A 20786-nucleotide genomic window follows, 5' to 3' on the forward strand; every position below is an offset into this window, starting at 1 on the left:
TGGTCCGGGAGACATCTCCCGTCACGCAGGGTGCAGTTGCGCCTCCACAGATCTCCAGTATCATCTTTTGATACTGGTAATGGCTCGAAAGGGCCACCACTTACGGGCTATTCATGCCCGTGCCACCTCTTGGGTGGCTTAATCTTCATCAATCAATCAATCATCTTGTGGGCGGTAGTGGAAAGGGTTACAGAGGCACATAATGGGCTCAGGGACTGAACCCCACAATTCATTTAGCTAAGCAAGTTACAATCTTGATGAGCTAGTTACAAAATTCAATGTACATCGTCGCATCATCAATGAGTTCGAGATCGACCTAAAGTACAGGTTCTAAATTAAGCAACTGACATATGTGGAGAGCTAGTGTCACAATTGATATGTTTGTCCTGCACACCGTCCCCCATCCAGTGGGCAGCGGTGGATAGGTTACAATCACTCAGTTACTACCTACAGTTAGCAAACTGGGGATATTTGGCTAAAATTTCTGGTAGCAAATCATTTTTAATGAAATATTTGGGTTTTGAAATCGAACTGCCTCGTGCGGGTTCGATTCCCGCACGAGGCAGAAACAAATGGGCATAGTTTCTTTCACCCTGAATGCCCCTGTTACCTAGCAGTAAATAGGTACCTGGGAGTTAGTCAGCTGTCACGGGCTGCTTCCTGGGGGTGGAGGCCTGGTCTAGGACCGGGCCGCGGGGACACTAAAGCCCCGAAATCATCTCAAGATAGCCTCAAGATATTGACACATCGCTGGAACATTGGTTATAGAATTGTCTCTAAATTCACGTATCTTTTCGCACTGCATCACATAGTGACGGAGGGTGTGCGAATAATTTTGTTGACACAGTTTACATTTGGTCAGGTCTACATCAGCAGATAATGAGAATTCCCAGAGATACTTGTAACAGTTTAAGCCGAGCAGTAGTAACATCTAGAAGTCTGCTGATTTTATTGTTTTATTAAACAACGCTGTTTGTCGACCTAATTGTATTTGTGCTGCTTTTTCAGCCTTGTTTCCCCCTTTTTTATCTTTATTTTTATTTGTTCTCAACACATTTTATTCTTTATACTCAATTAGTATTAAGTTTTAGTCATTAATGTTTTTCCTGCCCGAAACGCTTTGCATAATAGTGGCTTTAGGCATTGTATGTACTAGCTCCATCTATAAATCCATCAAATTATGTAAAATCTCTTGTATGTATGTACCTTACCTGAATAAACTGGGGATATTTGGCTAAAATTTCGGGTTAACTGGTTGGCTGATACCTGGTTGATACCTGGTTGATGGGGTTCTGGGAGTTCTTCTACTGCCCAAGCCCGGCCCGGGGCCAGGCTTGACTTGTGAGAGTTTGTGCAAACTATAATGTCACTATTCACTATATTATGTCACAAGTTTCAATTATTTAAAATGCGCATTCTGATGTTAAATACCATTTTACTGTTAATTATCAATTTATACCACAATTACAAGCTTTATTTTCTTTGTTTAAGTGTAATTGTTTATACTTTTTATTATAAAGGACCTGGCGCCACGGTGGAGTGTCAGGACCTGGCGCCACGGTGGTGTGTCAGGACCTGGCGCCACGGTGGTGTGTCAGGACCTGGCGCCACGGTGGTGTGTCAGGACCTGGCGCCACGGTGGTGTGTCAGGACCTGGCGCCACGGTGGTGTGTCAGGACCTGGCGCCACGGTGGTGTGTCAGGACCTGGCGCCACGGTGGTGTGTCAGGACCTGGCGCCACGGTGGTGTGTCAGGACCTGGCGCCACGGTGGTGTGTCAGGACCTGGCGCCACGGTGGTGTGTCAGGACCTGGCGCCACGGTGGTGTGTCAGGACCTGGCGCCACGGTGGTGTGTCAGGACCTGGCGCCACGGTGGTGTATGAGGACCTGGCGCCACGGTGGTGTGTCAGGGCCTGGCGCCACGGTGGTGTGTCAGGACCTGGCGCCACGGTGGTGTGTCAGGACCTGGCGCCACGGTGGTGTGTCAGGACCTGGCGCCACGGTGGTGTGTCAGGACCTGGCGCCACGGTGGTGTGTCAGGACCTGGCGCCACGGTGGTGCATGAGGACTTGGCGCCACGGTGGTGTGTCAGGACTTGGCGCCACGGTGGTGTGTCAGGACCTGGCGCCACGGTGGTGTGTCAGGACCTGGCGCCACGGTGGTGTGTCAGGACTTGGCGCCACGGTGGTGTGTCAGGACCTGGCGCCACGGTGGTGTGTCAGGACCTGGCGCCACGGTGGTGCATGAGGACTTGGCGCCACGGTGGTGTGTCAGGACCTGGCGCCACGGTGGTGTGTCAGGACCTGGCGCCACGGTGGTGTGTCAGGACCTGGCGCCACGGTGGTGTGTCAGGACCTGGCGCCACGGTGGTGTGTCAGGACCTGGCGCCACGGTGGTGTGTCAGGACCTGGCGCCACGGTGGTGTGTCAGGACCTGGCGCCACGGTGGTGTGTCAGGACCTGGCGCCACGGTGGTGCATGAGGACTTGGCGCCACGGTGGTGTGTCAGGACCTGGCGCCACGGTGGTGTGTCAGGACCTGGCGCCACGGTGGTGCATGAGGACTTGGCGCCACGGTGGTGTGTCAGGACTTGGCGCCACGGTGGTGTGTCAGGACCTGGCGCCACGGTGGTGTGTCAGGACCTGGCGCCACGGTGGTGTGTCAGGACCTGGCGCCACGGTGGTGTGTCAGGACCTGGCGCCACGGTGGTGTGTCAGGACCTGGCGCCACGGTGGTGTGTCAGGACCTGGCGCCACGGTGGTGTGTCAGGACCTGGCGCCACGGTGGTGTGTCAGGACCTGGCGCCACGGTGGTGTGTCAGGACCTGGCGCCACGGTGGTGTGTCAGGACTTGGCGCCACGGTGGTGTGTCAGGACCTGGCGCCACGGTGGTGTGTCAGGACCTGGCGCCACGGTGGTGTGTCAGGACCTGGCGCCATGCCTATATAAAGACTGGCACTATTCCTAGAGTGGTGGGTGCCAGGGGTGCCCGGGGTGCCCGGGAGAGAGCAGTGCCACCACACTGGTTGTCTCACGAGTGTAAGCTGGCCAAATGTAAGCTGGGAGATAATATAAGATATATTACAAAGACATTATCTCCCTTACGGCTCAGTTAACAATGGTCTGACGGAAGAACGTGAGTGACAACGAGTGCAAGTGTTGATATCTTGTTCTGTGTGTACTTTTATGCAGTTATCCTAAATTGTTCAATCACTTATAATGAGACGAGTCAAGTGTGAAGTGTACTAACTGACTGGTTAGCAGGCCGTGAGAGCGAGCGACCAGTTCGGTAACCAACTACGTCCCTTTGTACTGAGAGAGGCTCGAACGCTTGTACAGATAACACTGATGCGCTCCTGAGCTTCAAGCAGCAGTTTATTATAGTAAATATTGTTTCATTGAGTGATGGTTAGTCTTAAACATATGGGAATTTACATATATAATTGTCTACATCGTGAATTTAAAGGAAAGTTACTACATACCTGTGAGACAATTATTGACCTTATCATGCAAGAAGATTCAAAATATTTTAATAATATATATATATAATATTTATACATTACATTATATGAACACAAATACAAAAGCATAACATAAATAGATAAATAAGATTATATATATATATATATATATATATATATATATATATATATATATATATATATATATATATATATATATATATATATATATATATATATATATATATATATATATATATAAAAGAACGCACTTTTTGGCCTACTATGCAAGGCCCAATTTGCCTAATAAGCCAAGTTTTCCTGAATTAATTGTTTTTCGACTACCTAACCTACCTAACCTAACCTAACCTAACTTTTTCGGCCACCTAACCTAACCTAACCTATAGAGATAGGTTAGGTTAGGTTAGGTAGGGTTGGTTAGGTTCGGTCATATATCTACGTTAATTTTAACTTAAATAAAAACAAATTGACCTCATACATAATGAAATGGGTAGCTTTATCATTTCACAAGAAAAACATTAGAGAAAATATATTAATTCAAGAAAACTTGGCTTATTAGGCGAATCGGGTCTTGCATAGTAGGCTGAGAAGTGCGTTCTGGCTACTAGGTACGACATATATATATATATATATATATATATATATATATATATATATATATATATATATATATATATATATATATATATATATATATATATATATATATATATATATATTAGTATATTTTGGTAGCAGTCTTTCCTGTAGACATATATTATTAAATATGACCGAAAAAGTAAGATTAATAATTCTAACACGAATTTTCTCAATCTTTCGTACATTTCTTTTCACTGTTGGAGGTAAATCAAAAATCAATTCTCCAAAATTCATTTTTATTTCTAGTCTGACGCGACACGAGCGCGTTTCGTAAAACTTATTACATTTTCAAAGACTTTAGTTTACAAATACACAACTGAATAGAACTTACGCATCTCCGATTTTATATCTACATTTGAGAGAGGTGGATGGGGTGAGGTGGCATTAATAGGGTATTAATTTCATCAACACAAGACAGAACAAGAGGTGGCATTAATAGGGTATTAATTTCATCAACACAAGACAGAACACGAAACAATGGGTATAGAATAGAAGTGATTGTAGAAAGCCTATTGGTCCATATTTCTTGATGCTTCTATATTGGAGCGGAGTCTTGAGGTGGGTAGAATATAGTTGTGCATTAATTGGCTGTTGATTGCTGGTGTTGACTTCTTGATGTGTAGTGCCTCGCAGATGTCAAGCCGCCTGCTATCGCTGTATCTATCGATGATTTCTGTGTTGTTTACTAGGATTTCTCTGGCGATGGTTTGGTTATGGGAAGAGATTATATGTTCCTTAATGGAGCCCTGTTGCTTATGCATCGTTAAACGCCTAGAAAGAGATGTTGTTGTCTTGCCTATATACTGGGTTTTTTGGAGCTTACAGTCCCCAAGAGGGCATTTGAAGGCATAGACGACGTTGGTCTCTTTTAAAGCGTTCTGCTTTGTGTCTGGAGAGTTTCTCATGAGTAGGCTGGCTGGCCTAACAACACACGCCAGCAGGTGTTTTACTTACCTTAATAACAACACACGCCAGCAGGTGTTTTACTTACCTTAATAACAACACACGCCAGCAGGTGTTTTACTTACCTTAATAACAACACACGCCAGCAGGTGTTTTACTTACCTTAATAACAACACACGCCAGCAGGTGTTTTACTTACCTTATAAGAAATAAATAACAAACATTTACAATAAACAATTATTTTTGGTAATATGAAGTCAGAATATTTTTTCAAACAATTTCCAGATGGCGTCCGGGCCGTCGGAGGCGAACCTGCGAGAGTTATGTGGGACTCGGCTGGCTGGTCTGGAGGTCCAGATGGCGTCCGGGCCGTCGGAGGCGAACCTGCGAGAGGAATGTCGGACTCGGCTGGCTGGTCTGGAGGTCCAGATGGCGTCCGGGCCGTCGGAGGCGAACCTGCGAGAGTTATGTCGGACTCGGCTGGCTGGTCTGGAGGTCCAGATGGCGTCCGGGCCGTCGGAGGCGAACCTGCGAGAGGAATGTCGGACTCGGCTGGCTGGTCTGGAGGTCCAGATGGCGTCCGGGCCGTCGGAGGCGAACCTGCGAGAGTTATGTCGGACTCGGCTGGCTGGTCTGGAGGTCCAGATGGCGTCCGGGCCGTCGGAGGCGAACCTGCGAGAGTTATGTCGGACTCGGCTGGCTGGTCTGGAGGTCCAGATGGCGTCCGGGCCGTCGGAGGCGAACCTGCGAGAGGAATGTCGGACTCGGCTGGCTGGTCTGGAGGTCCAGATGGCGTCCGGGCCGTCGGAGGCGAACCTGCGAGAGGAATGTCGGACTCGGCTGGCTGGTCTGGAGGTCCAGATGGCGTCCGGGCCGTCGGAGGCGAACCTGCGAGAGTTATGTCGGACTCGGCTGGCTGGTCTGGAGGTCCAGATGGCGTCCGGGCCGTCGGAGGCGAACCTGCGAGAGTTATGTCGGACTCGGCTGGCTGGTCTGGAGGTCCAGATGGCGTCCGGGCCGTCGGAGGCGAACCTGCGAGAGTTATGTCGGACTCGGCTGGCTGGTCTGGAGGTCCAGATGGCGTCCGGGCCGTCGGAGGCGAACCTGCGAGAGGAATGTCGGACTCGACTGGCTGGTCTGGAGGTCCAGATGGCGTCCGGGCCGTCGGAGGCGAACCTGCGAGAGGAATGTCGGACTCGACTGGCTGGTCTGGAGGAGCACAGGTCCCTCTTCCACCCCGACCTGGAGGAGCACAGGTCCCTCTTCCACCCCGACCTGGAGGAGCACAGGTCCCTCTTCCACCCCGACCTGGAGGAGCACAGGTCCCTCTTCCACCCCGACCTGGAGGAGCACAGGTCCCTCTTCCACCCCGACCTGGAGGAGCACAGGTCCCTCTTCCACCCCGACCTGGAGGAGCACAGGTCCCTCTTCCACCCCGACCTGGAGGAGCACAGGTCCCTCTTCCACCCCGACCTCCACCTGGGCACGGTGGTGGCTCCTCCTCCAGGAGGGTGAGTTACATGTGGCACTGGAGCAGCTGACCTAAACATCCACCAGGATGTTTAGGTCACCTGCCTCCCCCACAGTGGCAGCAACTGTCACCTGCCTCCCCCACAGTGGCAGCCACTGTCACCTGCCTCCCCAACAGTGGCAGCCACTGTCACCTGCCTCCCCCACAGTGGCACCAACTGTCACCTGCCTCCCCCACAGTGGCAGCAACGGTCACCTACCTCCCCCACAGTGGCAGCCACTGTCACCTGTCTCCCCCACAGTGGCAGCAACTGTCACCTGCCTCCCCCACAGTGGCAGCAACTGTCACCTGTCTCCCCCACAGTGGCAGCCACTGTCACCTGCCTCCCCCACAGTGGCAGCCACTGTCACCTGCCTCCCCCACAGTGGCACCAACTGTCACCTGCCTCCCCCACAGTGGCAGCAACTGTCACCTGCCTCCCCCACAGTGGCAGCCACTGTCACCTGTCTCCCCCACAGTGGCAGCAACTGTCACCTGCCTCCCCCACAGTGGCAGCCACTGTCACCTGCCTCCCCCACAGTGGCAGCAACTGTCACCTGCCTCCCCCACAGTGGCAGCCACTGTCACCTGTCTCCCCCACAGTGGCAGCAACTGTCACCTGCCTTCCCCACAGTGGCAGCCACTGTCACCTGTCTCCCCCACAGTGGCAGCAACTGTCACCTGCCTCCCCCACAGTGGCAGCCACTGTCACCTGCCTCCCCCACAGTGGCAGCAACTGTCACCTGCCTCCCCACAGTGGCAGCCACTGTCACCTGCCTCCCCCACAGTGGCAGCAACTGTCACCTGCCTCCCCCACAGTGGCAGCCACTGTCACCTGCCTCCCCCACAGTGGCAGCAACTGTCACCTGCCTCCCCCACAGTGGCAGCCACTGTCACCTGCCTCCCCCACAGTGGCAGCAACTGTCACCTGCCTCCCCCACAGTGGCAGCCACTGTCACCTGCCTCCCCCACAGTGGCAGCAACTGTCACCTGCCTCCCCCACAGTGGCAGCCACTGTCACCTGTCTCCCCCACAGTGGCAGCAACTGTCACCTGCCTCCCCACAGTGGCAGCCACGTGAGCACTCCCTGCCTCCCCCACAGTGGCAGCAACTGTCACCTGCCTCCCCCACAGTGGCAGCCACTGTCACCTGTCCTCCCCCACAGTGGCAGCAACTGTCACCTGCCTCCCCACAGTGGCAGCCCACTGTCACCTGCCTCCCCCACAGTGGCAGCACTGTCACCTGCCTCCCCCACAGTGGCAGCCACTGTCACCTGCCTCCCCACAGTGGCAGCCACTGTCACCTGCCTCCCCCACAGTGGCAAGCCACTGTCACCTGCCTCCCCCACAGTGGCAGCAACTGTCACCTGCCTACCCCACAGTGGCAGCCCACTGTCACCTGCCTCCCCCACAGTGGCAGCCACTGTCACCTGCCTCCCCCACAGTGGCAGCCACTGTCACCTGCCTCCCCCACAGTGGCAGCCACTGTCACCTGCCTCCCCCACAGTGGCAGCCACTGTCACCTGCCTCCCCCACAGTGGCAGCCACTGTCAGCCTGCCTCCCCCACAGTGGCAGCCACTGTCACCTGCCTCCCACACAGTGGCAGCCACTGTCACCTGCCTCCCCCACAGTGGCAGCAACTGTCACCTGCCCCCACAGGTGGCAGCCACTGTCACCTGCCTCCCCACAGTGGCAGCAACTGTCACCTGCCTCCCCCACAGTGGCAGCCACTGTCACCTGCCTCCCCCACAGTGGCAGCAACTGTCAGCTGCCTCCCCCACAGTGGCAGCCACTGTCAGCTGCCTCCCCCACAGTGGCAGCAACTGTCACCTGCCTCCCCCACAGTGGCAGCCACTGTTCAACCTGGCCACCTGGCCCCCCCACAGTGGCAGCACTGTCACCCATGCCTCCCCCACAGTGGCAGCCACTGTCACCTGCCTCCCCCACAGTGGCAGCCACTGTCAACTGCCTCCCCCACAGTGGCAGCAACTTGTCACCTGCCTCCCCCACAGTGGCCAGCCAACTGTCACCTGCCTCCCCCACAGTGGCAGCAACTGTCACCTGCCCTCCCCCACAGTGGCAGCAACTGTCCCTGCTCCCCACAGTGGGCAGCAACTGTCACCTGCCTCCCCCCAGTGGCAGCAACTGTCACCTGCCTCCCCCACAGTGGCAGCCACTGTCACTTGCCTCCCCCACAGTGGCAGCCACTGTCACCTGCCTCCCCCACAGTGGCAGCAACTGTCACCTGCCTCCCCCACAGGTGGCAGCCACTGTCACCTTGCCTCCCCCACAGTGGCAGCAACTGTCACCTGCCTCCCCCACAGTGGCAGCAACTGTCACCTGCCTCCCCCACAGTTGCAGCAACTGTCACCTGCCTCCCCCACAGTGGCAGACACTGTCACCTGCCTCCCCCACAGTGGCAGCAACTGTCACTGCCTCCCCCACAGTGGCAGCCACTGTCACTTGCCTCCCCCACAGTGGCACCAACTGTCACCTGCCTCCCCCACAGTGGCAGCAACTGTCACCTGCCTCCCCCCACTAGTGGCAGCCACTGTCACCTGCCTCCCCCACAGGTGTGCAGCCACTGTCACCTGCCTCCCTCACTAGTGGCGAGCCACTGTCACCTGCCTCCCCCACAGTGCAGCCACTGTCACCTGCCTCCCCCCCAGTGGCAGCCACTGTCAGTCTGGCCCTCCCCCACAGTGGCAGCCACTGTCACCTGCCTCCCCCACATATGTGGCAGCCACTGTCACCTGCCTCCCCCACAGTGGCAGCAACTGTTCACCTGCCCTCCCCCACAGTGGCAGCCACTGTCACCTGCCTCCCCACAGTGGCAGCACTGTCACCTGCCTCCCCCACAGTGGCAGCCACTGTCACCTGCCTCCCCCACAGTGGCAGCCAACTGTCACCTGCCTCCCCCACAGTGGCAGCCACTGTCACCTGCCTCCCCCACAGTGGCAGCAACTGTCACCTGCCTCCCCCACAGTGGCAGCCACTGTCACCTGCCTCCCCCACAGTGGCAGCAACTGTCCACCCTGCCTCCCCCACAGTGGCAGCAACTGTCAGCTGCCTCCCCCACAGTGGCAGCAACTGTCACCTGCCTCCCCCACAGTGGCAGCCACTGTCACCTGCCTCCCCCACAGTGGCAGCCAACTGTCAGCCTGCCTCCCCCACAGTGGCAGCCACTGTCACCTGCCTCCCCCCACAGTGGCAGCAACTGTCACCCTGCCTCCCCCACAGTGGCAGCCACTGTCACCTGCCTCCCCCACAGTGGCAGCAACTGTCACCTGCCTCCCCCACAGTGGCAGCCACTGTCAGCTGCCTCCCCCACAGTGGCAGCAACTGTCACCTGCCTCCCCCACAGTGGCAGCCACTGTCACCTGCCTCCCCCACAGTGGCAGCAACTGTCCACCTGCCTCCCCCACAGTGGCAGCCACTGTCACCTGCCTCCCCCACAGTGGCAGCAACTGTCCCTGCCTCCCCCACAGTGGCAGCCACTGTCACCTGCCTCCCCCACAGTGGCAGCAACTGTCACCTGCCTCCCCCACAGTGGCAGCCACTGTCACCTGCTCTCCCCCACAGTGGCAGCAACTGTCACCCTGCCTCCCCCACAGTGGCAGCCACTGTCACCTTGCCTCCCCCACAGTGGCAGCAACTGTCACCTGCCTCTCCCCCACAGTGGCAAGCCCACTGTCACCTGTCTCCCCCACAGTGGCAGCAACTTGTCACCTGCCTCCCCCACAGTGGCAGCCACTGTCACCTGTCCTCCCCCACAGTGGCAGCACTGTCACCTGCCTCCCCCACAGTGGCAGCCACTGTCACCTGCCTCCCCCCACAGTGGCAGCAACTGTCACCTGCCTCCCCCACAGTGGCAGCCCACTGTCACCTGCCTCCCCCACAGTGGCAGCCACTGTCACCTGCCTCCCCCCACAGTGGCAGCACTGTCACCTGCCTCCCCCACAGTGGCACCCACTGTCACCTGCCTCCCCACAGTGGCAGCCACTGTCACCTGCCTCCCCCCACAGTGGCACCCACTGTCACCTGCCTCCCCCACAGTGGCCAGCCACTGTCACCTGCCTCCCCCACAGTGGCAGCCACTGTCACCTGGCCTCCCCCACAGTGGCAGCAACTGTCACCTGCCTCCCCCACAGTGGCACCCACTGTCACCTGCCTCCCCCCACAGCTGGCAGCAACTGCTCCCCACTAGTGGCAGCCACTGTCACCTGCCTCCCCCACAGTGGCAGCAACTGTCACCTGCCTCCCCCACAGTGGCAGCCACTGTCAGCTGCCTCCCCACAGTGGCAGCCAACTGTCAGCTGCCTCCCCCACAGTGGCAGCCACTGTCAGCTGCCTCCCCCACAGTGGCAGCAACTGTCACCTGCCTCCCCCACAGTGGCAGCCACTGTCACCTGCCTCCCCCACAGTGGCAGCAACTGTCACCTGCCTCCCCCACAGTGGCAGCCACTGTCACCGCCTCCCCCCACAAGTGGCAGCCACTGTCAGCTGCCTCCCCCACAGTGGCAGCAAACTGTCACCTGCCTCCCCCACAGTGGCAGCCACTGTCCACCTGCCTCCCCCCACAGTGGCAGCAACTGTCACCTGCCTCCCCCACAGTGGCAGCAACTGCCCTCCCCCACAGTGGCAGCCACTGTCACCCTGCCTCCCCCACAGTGGCAGCCACTGTCACCTGCCTCCCCCCACAGTGGCAGCAACTGTCACCTGCCTCCCCCACAGTGGCAGCCACTGTCACTGCCTCCCCCACAGTGGCAGCAACTGTCAGCTGCCTCACCCACAGTGGCAGCCACTGTCACTTGCCTCCCCCACAGTGGCACCAACTGTCACCTGCCTCCCCCACAGTGGCAGCAACTGTCAACCTGCCTCCCCCACAGTGGCAGCCACTGTCACCTGCCTCCCCCACAGTGGCAGCCACTGTCACACTGCCTCCCTCACAGTGGCAGCCACTGTCACCTGCCTCCCCCACAGTGGGCAGCCACTGTCACCTGCCTCCCCCACAGTGGCAGCCAACTGTCAGCTGCCTCCCCACAGTGCAGCCACTGTCACCTGCCCTCCCCCACAGTGGCAGCCAACTGTCACCTGCCTCCCCCACAGTGGCAGCAACTGTCACCTGCCTCCCCCACAGTGGCAGCCACTGTCACCTGCCTCCCCCACAGTGGCAGCAACTGTCACCTGCCTCCCCCACAGTGGCAGCCAACTGTCACCTGCCTCCCCCACAGTGGCAGCAACTGTCACCTGCCTCCCCCACAGTGGCAGCCACTGTCACCTGCCTCCCCCACAGTGGCAGCAACTGTCACCTGCCTCCCCCACAGTGGCAGCACTGTCACCTGCCTCCCCCACAGTGGCAGCAACTGTCACCTGCCCTCCCCCACAGTGGCACCCACTGTCACCTGCCTCCCCCACAGTGGCACCAACTGTCACCTGCCTCCCCACAGTGGCAGCAACTGTCACCTTGCCTCCCCCACAGTGGCAGCCACTGTCCACCTGCCTCCCCCACAAGTGGCAGCCACCTGTTCCACCTGCCTCCCCCACAGTGGCACCAACTGTCACCTGCCTCCCACCACAGTGGCAGCCACTGTCACCTGCCTCCCCCACAGTGGCAGGCAACTGCCTCCCCCACAGTGGCAGCCACTGTCACCTGCCTCCCCCCACAGTGGCACCACTGTCACCTGCCTCCCCCACAGTGGCAGCAACGGTTAGCTGCCTCCCCCACAGTGGCAGCCCACGGTCACCTGCCTCCCCCACAGTGGCAGCCACTCGTCACCTGCCTCCCCCACAGTGGCAGCAACTGTTAGCTGCCTCCCCCACAGTGGCAGCCACTGTCACCTGCCTCCCCCACAGTGGCAGCAACTGTCTCCCCCACAGTGGCACCAACTGTTAGCTGCCTCCCCCACAGTGGCAGCCACTGTCACCTGCCTCCCCCACAGTGGCAGCAACTGTCTCCCCCACAGTGGCCACCAACTGTTAGCTGCCTCCCCCACAGTGGCAGCCACTGTCACCCTGCCTCCCCCACAGTGGCACCAACTGTTAGCTTGCCTCCCCCACAGTGGCAGCCAACTGTCACCTGCCTCCCCCACAGTGGCAGCCACTGTCACCTGCCTCCCCCACAGTGGCAGCAACTGCCTCCCCCACATTGGAAGCCGCTGTCAGCTGCCTCCCCCACAGTGGCAGCAACTGCCTCCTCCACAGTGGCAGCCACTGTCAGCTGCCTCCCCCACAGTGGCAGCAACTGTCACCTGCCTCCCCCACAGTGGCAGCCACTGTCACCTGCCTCCCCCACAGTGGCAGCAACTGCCTCCCCCACAGTGGCAGCCACTGTCACCTGCCTCCCCCACAGTGGCACCAACTGTTAGCTGCCTCCCCCACAGTGGCAGCCACTGTCACCTGCCTCCCCCACAGTGGCAGCAACTGCCTCCCCCACAGTGGCAGCAACTGCCTCCCCCACAGTGGCAGCAACTGCCTCCCCCACAGTGGCAGCCACTGTCACCTGCCTCCCCCACAGTGGCAGCAACTGCCTCCCCCACAGTGGCAGCCACTGTCAGCTGCCTCCCCCACAGTGGCAGCAACTGCCTCCCCCACAGTGGCAGCAACTGTCTCCCCCACAGTGGCAGCAACTGTCTCCCCCACAGTGGCACCAACTGTTAGCTGCCTCCCCCACAGTGGCAGCCACTGTCACCTGCCTCCCCCACAGTGGCACCAACTGTTAGCTGCCTCCCCCACAGTGGCAGCCACTGTCACCTGCCTCCCCCACAGTGGCAGCCACTGTCACCTGCCTCCCCCACAGTGGCAGCCACTGTTAGCTGCCTCCCCCACAGTGGCAGCAACGGTCAGCTGCCTCCCCCACAGTGGCAGCCACTGTCACCTGCCTCCCCCACAGTGGCAGCCACTGTCACCTGCCTCCCCCACAGTGGCAGCAACGGTCAGCTGCCTCCCCCACAGTGGCAGCCACTGTCACCTGCCTCCCCCACAGTGGCAGCCACTGTCACCTGCCTCCCCCACAGTGGCAGCCACTGTCACCTGCCTCCCCCACAGTGGCAGCCACTGTCACCTGCCTCCCCCACAGTGGCAGCCACTGTCACCTGCCTCCCCCACAGTGGCAGCAACGGTCAGCTGCCTCCCCCACAGTGGCAGCCACTGTCACCTGCCTCCCCCACAGTGGCAGCCACTGTCACCTGCCTCCCCCACAGTGGCAGCAACTGCCTCCCCCACAGTGGCAGCCACTGTCACCTGCCTCCCCCCACAGTGGCACCCACTGTCACCCTGCCTCCCCCACAGTGGCAGCCCACTGTCACCTGCCTCCCCCACAGTGGCAGCAACGGTCACCTGCCTCCCCCACAGTGGCAGCCACTGTCACCTGCCTCCCCCCACAGTGGCAGCCACTGTCACACTGCCTCCCCCACAGTGGCAGCAACGGTCACCTGCCTCCCCCACAGTGGCAGCCACTGTCACTCTGCCTCCCCCACAGTGGCAGCAACTGTCACCTGCCTCCCCCACAGTGGCAACCACTGTCCCTGCCTCCCCCACAGTGGCAGCCACTGTCACCTGCCTCCCCCACAGTGGCAGCAACGGTCACCTGCCTCCCACACAGTGGCAACCAACTGTTACCTGCCTCCCCCTACAGTGGCACCAACTGTCTAGCTGCCTCCCCACAGTGGCACCAACTGTCACCTGCCTCCCCCACAGTGGCACCAACTGTTACCCTGCCTCCCCCACAGTGGCACCACTGTCACCTGCCTCCCCACAGTGGCAACAACTGTTACCTGCCTCCCACCACAGTGGCACCAACTGTCACCTGCCTCCCCCCACAGTGGCAGCCAAACTGTCACCTGCCTCCCCCACAGTGGCACCCAACTGTCACCTGCCTCCCCCACAGGTGGCACCAACTGTCACCTGCCTCCCCCACAGTGGCACCAACTGTCACCTGCCTCCCCCACAGTGGCAGCCACTGTCACCTGCCTCCCCCACAGTGGCAGCCACTGTCACCTGCCTCCCCCACAGTGGCACCAACTGTCACCTGCCTCCCCCACAGTGGCACCAACTGTCACCTGCCTCCCCCACAGTGGCACCAACTGTCACCTGCCTCCCCCACAGTGGCACCAACTGTCACCTGCCTCCCCCACAGTGGCACCAACTGTTACCTGCCTCCCCCACAGTGGCACCAACTGTCACCTGCCTCCCCCACAGTGGCAGCAACTGTCACCTGCCTCCCCCACAGTGGCAGCCACTGTCACCTGCCTCCCCCACAGTGGCACCAACTGTCACCTGCCTCCCCCACAGTGGCACCAACGGTCACCTGCCTCCCCCACAGTGGCACCAACGGTCACCTGCCTCCCCCACAGTGGCACCAACGGTCACCTGCCTCCCCCACAGTGGCACCAACTGTCACCTGCCTCCCCCACAGTGGCAGCCACTGTCACCTGCCTCCCCCACAGTGGCAGCCACTGTCACCTGCCTCCCCCACAGTGGCAGCCACTGTCACCTGCCTCCCCCACAGTGGCACCAACTGTCACCTGCCTCCCCCACAGTGGCAGCCACTGTCACCTGCCTCCCCCACAGTGGCAGCCACTGTCACCTGCCTCCCCCACAGTGGCAGCAACGGTCACCTGCCTCCCCCACAGTGGCACCCACTGTCACCTGCCTCCCCCACAGTGGCAGCCACTGTCACCTGCCTCCCCCACAGTGGCAGCCACTGTCACCTGCCTCCCCCACAGTGGCAGCAACGGTCACCTGCCTCCCCCACAGTGGCACCCACTGTCACCTGCCTCCCCCACAGTGGCAGCCACTGTCACCTGCCTCCCCCACAGTGGCAGCAACGGTCACCTGCCTCCCCCACAGTGGCACCAACTGTTACCTGCCTCCCCCACAGTGGCACCAACTGTTAGCTGCCTCCCCACAGTGGCACCAACTGTCACCTGCCTCCCCCACAGTGGCACCAACTGTTACCTGCCTCCCCCACAGTGGCACCAACTGTTACCTGCCTCCCCCACAGTGGCACCAACTGTCACCTGCCTCCCCCACAGTGGCACCAACTGTCACCTGCCTCCCCCACAGTGGCACCAACTGTTACCTGCCTCCCCCACAGTGGCACCAACTGTCACCTGCCTCCCCCACAGTGGCACCAACTGTCACCTGCCTCCCCCACAGTGGCACCAACTGTTACCTGCCTCCCCCACAGTGGCACCAACTGTTACCTGCCTCCCCCACAGTGGCACCAACTGTCACCTGCCTCCCCCACAGTGGCACCAACTGTTACCTGCCTCCCCCACAGTGGCACCAACTGTCACCTGCCTCCCCCACAGTGGCACCAACTGTTACCTGCCTCCCCCACAGTGGCAGCCACTGTCACCTGCCTCCCCCACAGTGGCAGCCACTGTCACCTGCCTCCCCCACAGTGGCACCAACTGTCACCTGCCTCCCCCACAGTGGCACCAACTGTCACCTGCCTCCCCCACAGTGGCACCAACTGTTACCTGCCTCCCCCACAGTGGCACCAACTGTCACCTGCCTCCCCCACAGTGGCACCAACTGTTACCTGCCTCCCCCACAGTGGCAGCAACTGTCACCTGCCTCCCCCACAGTGGCACCAACTGTCACCTGCCTCCCCCACAGTGGCACCAACTGTCACCTGCCTCCCCCACAGTGGCAGCCACTGTCACCTGCCTCCCCCACAGTGGCAGCCACTGTCACCTGCCTCCCCCACAGTGGCAGCCACTGTCACCTGCCTCCCCCACAGTGGCACCAACTGTCACCTGCCTCCCCCACAGTGGCACCAACTGTCACCTGCCTCCCCCACAGTGGCACCAACTGTTACCTGCCTCCCCCACAGTGGCACCAACTGTCACCTGCCTCCCCCACAGTGGCAGCAACTGTCACCTGCCTCCCCCACAGTGGCAGCCACTGTCACCTGCCTCCCCCACAGTGGCACCAACGGTCACCTGCCTCCCCCACAGTGGCACCAACTGTCACCTGCCTCCCTCACAGTGGCAGCCACTGTCACCTGCCTCCCCCACAGTGGCAGCCACTGTCACCTGCCTCCCCCACAGTGGCAGCCACTGTCACCTGCCTCCCCCACAGTGGCAGCCACTGTCACCTGCCTCCCCCACAGTGGCAGCAACGGTCACCTGCCTCCCCCACAGTGGCACCAACTGTCACCTGCCTCCCCCACAGTGACACCAACTGTCACCTGCCTCCCCCACAGTGACACCAACTGTCACCTGCCTCCCCCACACTGGCAGCAACTGTCACCTGCCTCCCCCACACTGGCAGCCACTGTCACCTGCCTGTGAGAGGTGGAAGGTACCCACCGGTTGGCTGGGGTCGGCCTGAGGTGTATTTGCATGTTCTTACTTGAGCTCTTACTAAAGAGTGCCAGATCAACCAGGCTCTTGAGAATATGTGGGTCTGCGGGCCGCTCCAAGCAACAGCCTGGTGGACCAAACTCTCACAAGTCAAGCCTGGCCTCGGGCCGGGCTTGGGGAGTAGAACAACTCCCAGAACCCCATCAACCAGGTATATGTGGGCCTGCGGGCCGCTCCAAGCAACAGCCTGGTGGACCAAACTCTCACAAGTCAAGCCTGGCCTCGGGCCGGGCTTGGGGAGTAGAACAACTCCCAGAACCCCATCAACCAGGTATATGTGGGCCTGCGGGCCGCTCCAAGCAACAGCCTGGTGGACCAAACTCTCACAAGTCAAGCCTGGCCTCAGGCCGGGCTTGGGGAGTAGAAGAACTCTCAGAACCCCATCAACCAGGTATATGTGGGCCTGCGGGCCGCTCCAAGCAACAGCCTGGTGGACCAAACTCTCACAAGTCAAGCCTGGCCTCGGGCCAGGCTTGGGCAGTAGAAGAACTCCCAGAACCCCATCAACCAGGTATATGTGGGCCTGCGGGCCGCTCCAAGCAACAGCCTGGTGGACCAAGCTCTCATAAGTCAAGCCTGGCCTCGGGCCGGGCTTGGGCAGTAGAAGAACTCCCAGAAACCCATCAACCAGGTATCCAGCTCGCAATTCGTGGGTAACCATGGTGGCATAGAAGTCGCCCCATCATGCATTTAATAATAAATTTATTCGCGTTTGAATTGATTTTAACTCCCAGTTAAAATATTCTAATTTTAATATGCAACAAAGATTTCTTCAGTTGAGTCTTAAGCAATATGTGTCTAACCTTAAGTAAAAAAAAGTTGCATAAATTATGTTTTACTCATGTGTTTTATCTATCTATCTATTTGTTTTATTTAAAATTTGTTACAAAAAAGGAGTTACATATAGGGAACAAATATGGTTATCATAAGTTGTGGAGTTCCTCCAGCTCCTCAGATAGCGGGCAGGAACCCTGGATGCAGTGCGCATGTCCCCTCTGTATCGCCACGCTGAGGCGCTGGAAAAGAAGCTGGCAGCTCTAGGGTCCCTTGTTGTTTCAATGAGTTTAGAATCCAGTTCCTTAAAAAAACTGGTAGTACTTTTACCCCAGGCGCCGAGTGTCTCAGAAGCAATGGGGACAAAATTGTAGTGGTGATCCGGTTCTCTGTACTTACGGGATTTGGCTGCTGCCCTGTGAGTGGCAGCGCCACCTGGTTGTGCAACACTGAGGTCAATGTAGGTGTTAGCCAGGGTTGATACGCACGTGTAGTCCCATACCAACTGCTTGCCATTCTTCCAGGGGTTCACTGTGATACCATCCGGGCGACCAATAAGAGCATCAGAGTTACGGGGCGTTAGGTAACGGGGCGTTAGGTAACGGGGCTCTCTTTCAGCTGGGCATCCAGCTGTGGTGAGGCTCCTCTTGATGATGTCGTTAACTTCACTGTGCCTCGAGTGCCATCCCCCTGTGCTTTGGCAGAGTAGGCCATGGTGGCCGTACCTGTCGGCCACCACCTCGCCGCAAATACACCTACACTTGGTGTGGACTGGGGCAGCATGGCAGAGGACCACAGCAATTCAGAGGGCGTGAGGTGTGAGACGCGTTGGGGCTGCTAACAAGAAATCCCCTGCATGTGGGGCAGGGTATATATATATATATATATATATATATATATATATATATATATATATATATATATATATATATATATATATATAAATATATATATATATATATATATATATATATATATATATATATATATATATATATATATATATATATATATATATATATATTAGTATATTTTGGTAGCAGTCTTTCCTGTAGACATATATTATTAAATATGACCGAAAGAGTAAGATTAATAATTCTAACACGAATTTTCTCAATCTTTCGTACATTTCTTTTCACTGTTGGAGGTAATTCAAAAATCAATTCTCCAAAATTCATTTTTATTTCTAGTCTGACGCGACACGAGCGCGTTTCGTAAAACTTATTACATTTTCAAAGACTTTACACATACACAACTGAATAGAACTTACATATCTCCGATTTGTTTATATCTACTTTTGAGTGAGGTGGATGGGGTGAGGTGGTATTTAATAGGGTATTAATTTCATCAACACAAGACAGAACACGAAACAATGGGTATTGAAATCCCGTCTGTTTCATCTCAATGAAATCGGGTGAAATCACTTCCATTTCAATACCCATTGTTTCGTGTTCTGTCTTGTGTTGATGAATATATATATATATATATATATATATATATATATATATATATATATATATATATATATATATATATATATATATATATATATATATATATGTTGTACCTAATAGCCAGAACGCACTTTTCGGCCTACTATGCAAGGCCCGATTTGCCTAATAAGCCAAGTTTTCATGAATTAATGTTTTTTCGTCTACCTAACCTAACCTAACCTAGCTTTTTTTGGCTACCTAACCTAACCTTACCTATAAATATAGGTTAGGTTAGGTTAGGTAGGGTTGATTAGGTTCGGTCATATATCTACGTTAATTTTAACTCCAATAAAAAAAAATTGACCTCATACATAGAGAAAAGGGTTGCTTTATCATTTCATAAGAAAAAAATTATAGTAAATATATTAATTCAGGAAAACTAGGCTTATTAGGCAAATCGGGCCTTGAATAGTAGGCTGAGAAGTGAGTTCTGGCTACTAGGTACGACATATATATATATATATATATATATATATATATATATATATATATATATATATATATATATATATATATATATATATATATATATATATATATATATATATATATATAAAATATACTAGTATATTTTGGTAGCAGTCTTTCTTGAAACATATATTATTAAATATGACCGAAAAAGTAAGATAAATAATTCTAACACGAATTTTCTCAATATTTCTTATGTTTCTTTTCACTGTCGATGGTAATTGAAAAATCAATTCTCCAAAATTCATTTTTATTTCTAGTCTGACGTGACACTCGAACACGTTTCATAATAACTTATTACATTTTCAAAGACTTAAGTTTGCACACACACAACTATAACCTGCAAACACTAAACAGAGTTCTAATATGCTATCATTTAAACAGCTTTCATCTTATATACCCGCATTTGGGTGAGGTGATATGTTACAATAGTTTTGGTTGATGTGAACAAAACTTTCAACGCAAGACAGAACACGAAACAATGGGTATAAATTGGGTAAGTTAAAGGGAAGGATGGAAGTAACTGCAAAGGGCCTATTGGCCCATATTTCTTGATGCTTCTATATTGGTACGGAGTCTTGAGGTGGGTAGAATATAGTTGTGCATTAATTGGCTGTTGATTGCTGGTGTTGACTTCTTGATGTGTAGTGCCTCACAGATGTCAAGCCGCCTGCTATTGCTGTATCTATCAATGATTTCTGTGTTGTTTGCTAAGACTTCTCTGGTGATGGTCTGGTTGTGGGAAGAGATTATATGTTCCTTAATGGAGCCCTGTTGCTTATGCATCGTTAATCGCCTGGAAAGAGATGTTGTTGTCTTGCCTATATACTGGGTTCTTTGAGGCTTACAGTCCCCAAGTGGGCATTTGAAGGCATAGACGACGTTGGTCTCTTTTAAAGCGTTCTGCTTTGTGTCTGGAGAGTTTCTCATGAGTAGGCTGGCCGTTTTTTTGGCTTTATAGTAAATCGTCATTGTACAAGAAGGTACATTGGGTTTATGAGAGAACATAGCATTGATGTTTTTCATTCTTGTAAAGTCATTAAAACGCATATCGTGTCAGGCTGGTCCTTACTCTAACAGATAATTTTAAGTAGGTAATTTGGAGCAAAACTGAAGAATGTTAACAAGTACATTGTAAGAAAATTT

General features: G+C 55.6%; 1 protein-coding gene across 1 annotated transcript in view; it reads left to right on the forward strand.

Moving 5' to 3' along the window:
- Nucleotides 1-5307: 5307 nt before the first annotated feature.
- The window catches only part of LOC123755825 (uncharacterized), a 34141-nt gene continuing 18662 nt past the window's right edge, over nucleotides 5308-20786 (forward strand). Inside the window, exon 1 of the mRNA XM_045738687.2 lies at nucleotides 5308-6533. Coding sequence (XP_045594643.2) covers nucleotides 5308-6533 — 1226 coding nt within the window. The remainder of the gene's footprint in view (nucleotides 6534-20786) is intronic.

Source organism: Procambarus clarkii, chromosome 55, assembly GCF_040958095.1.
Source record: "Procambarus clarkii isolate CNS0578487 chromosome 55, FALCON_Pclarkii_2.0, whole genome shotgun sequence".
Lineage (NCBI taxonomy): Eukaryota > Metazoa > Arthropoda > Malacostraca > Decapoda > Cambaridae > Procambarus > Procambarus clarkii.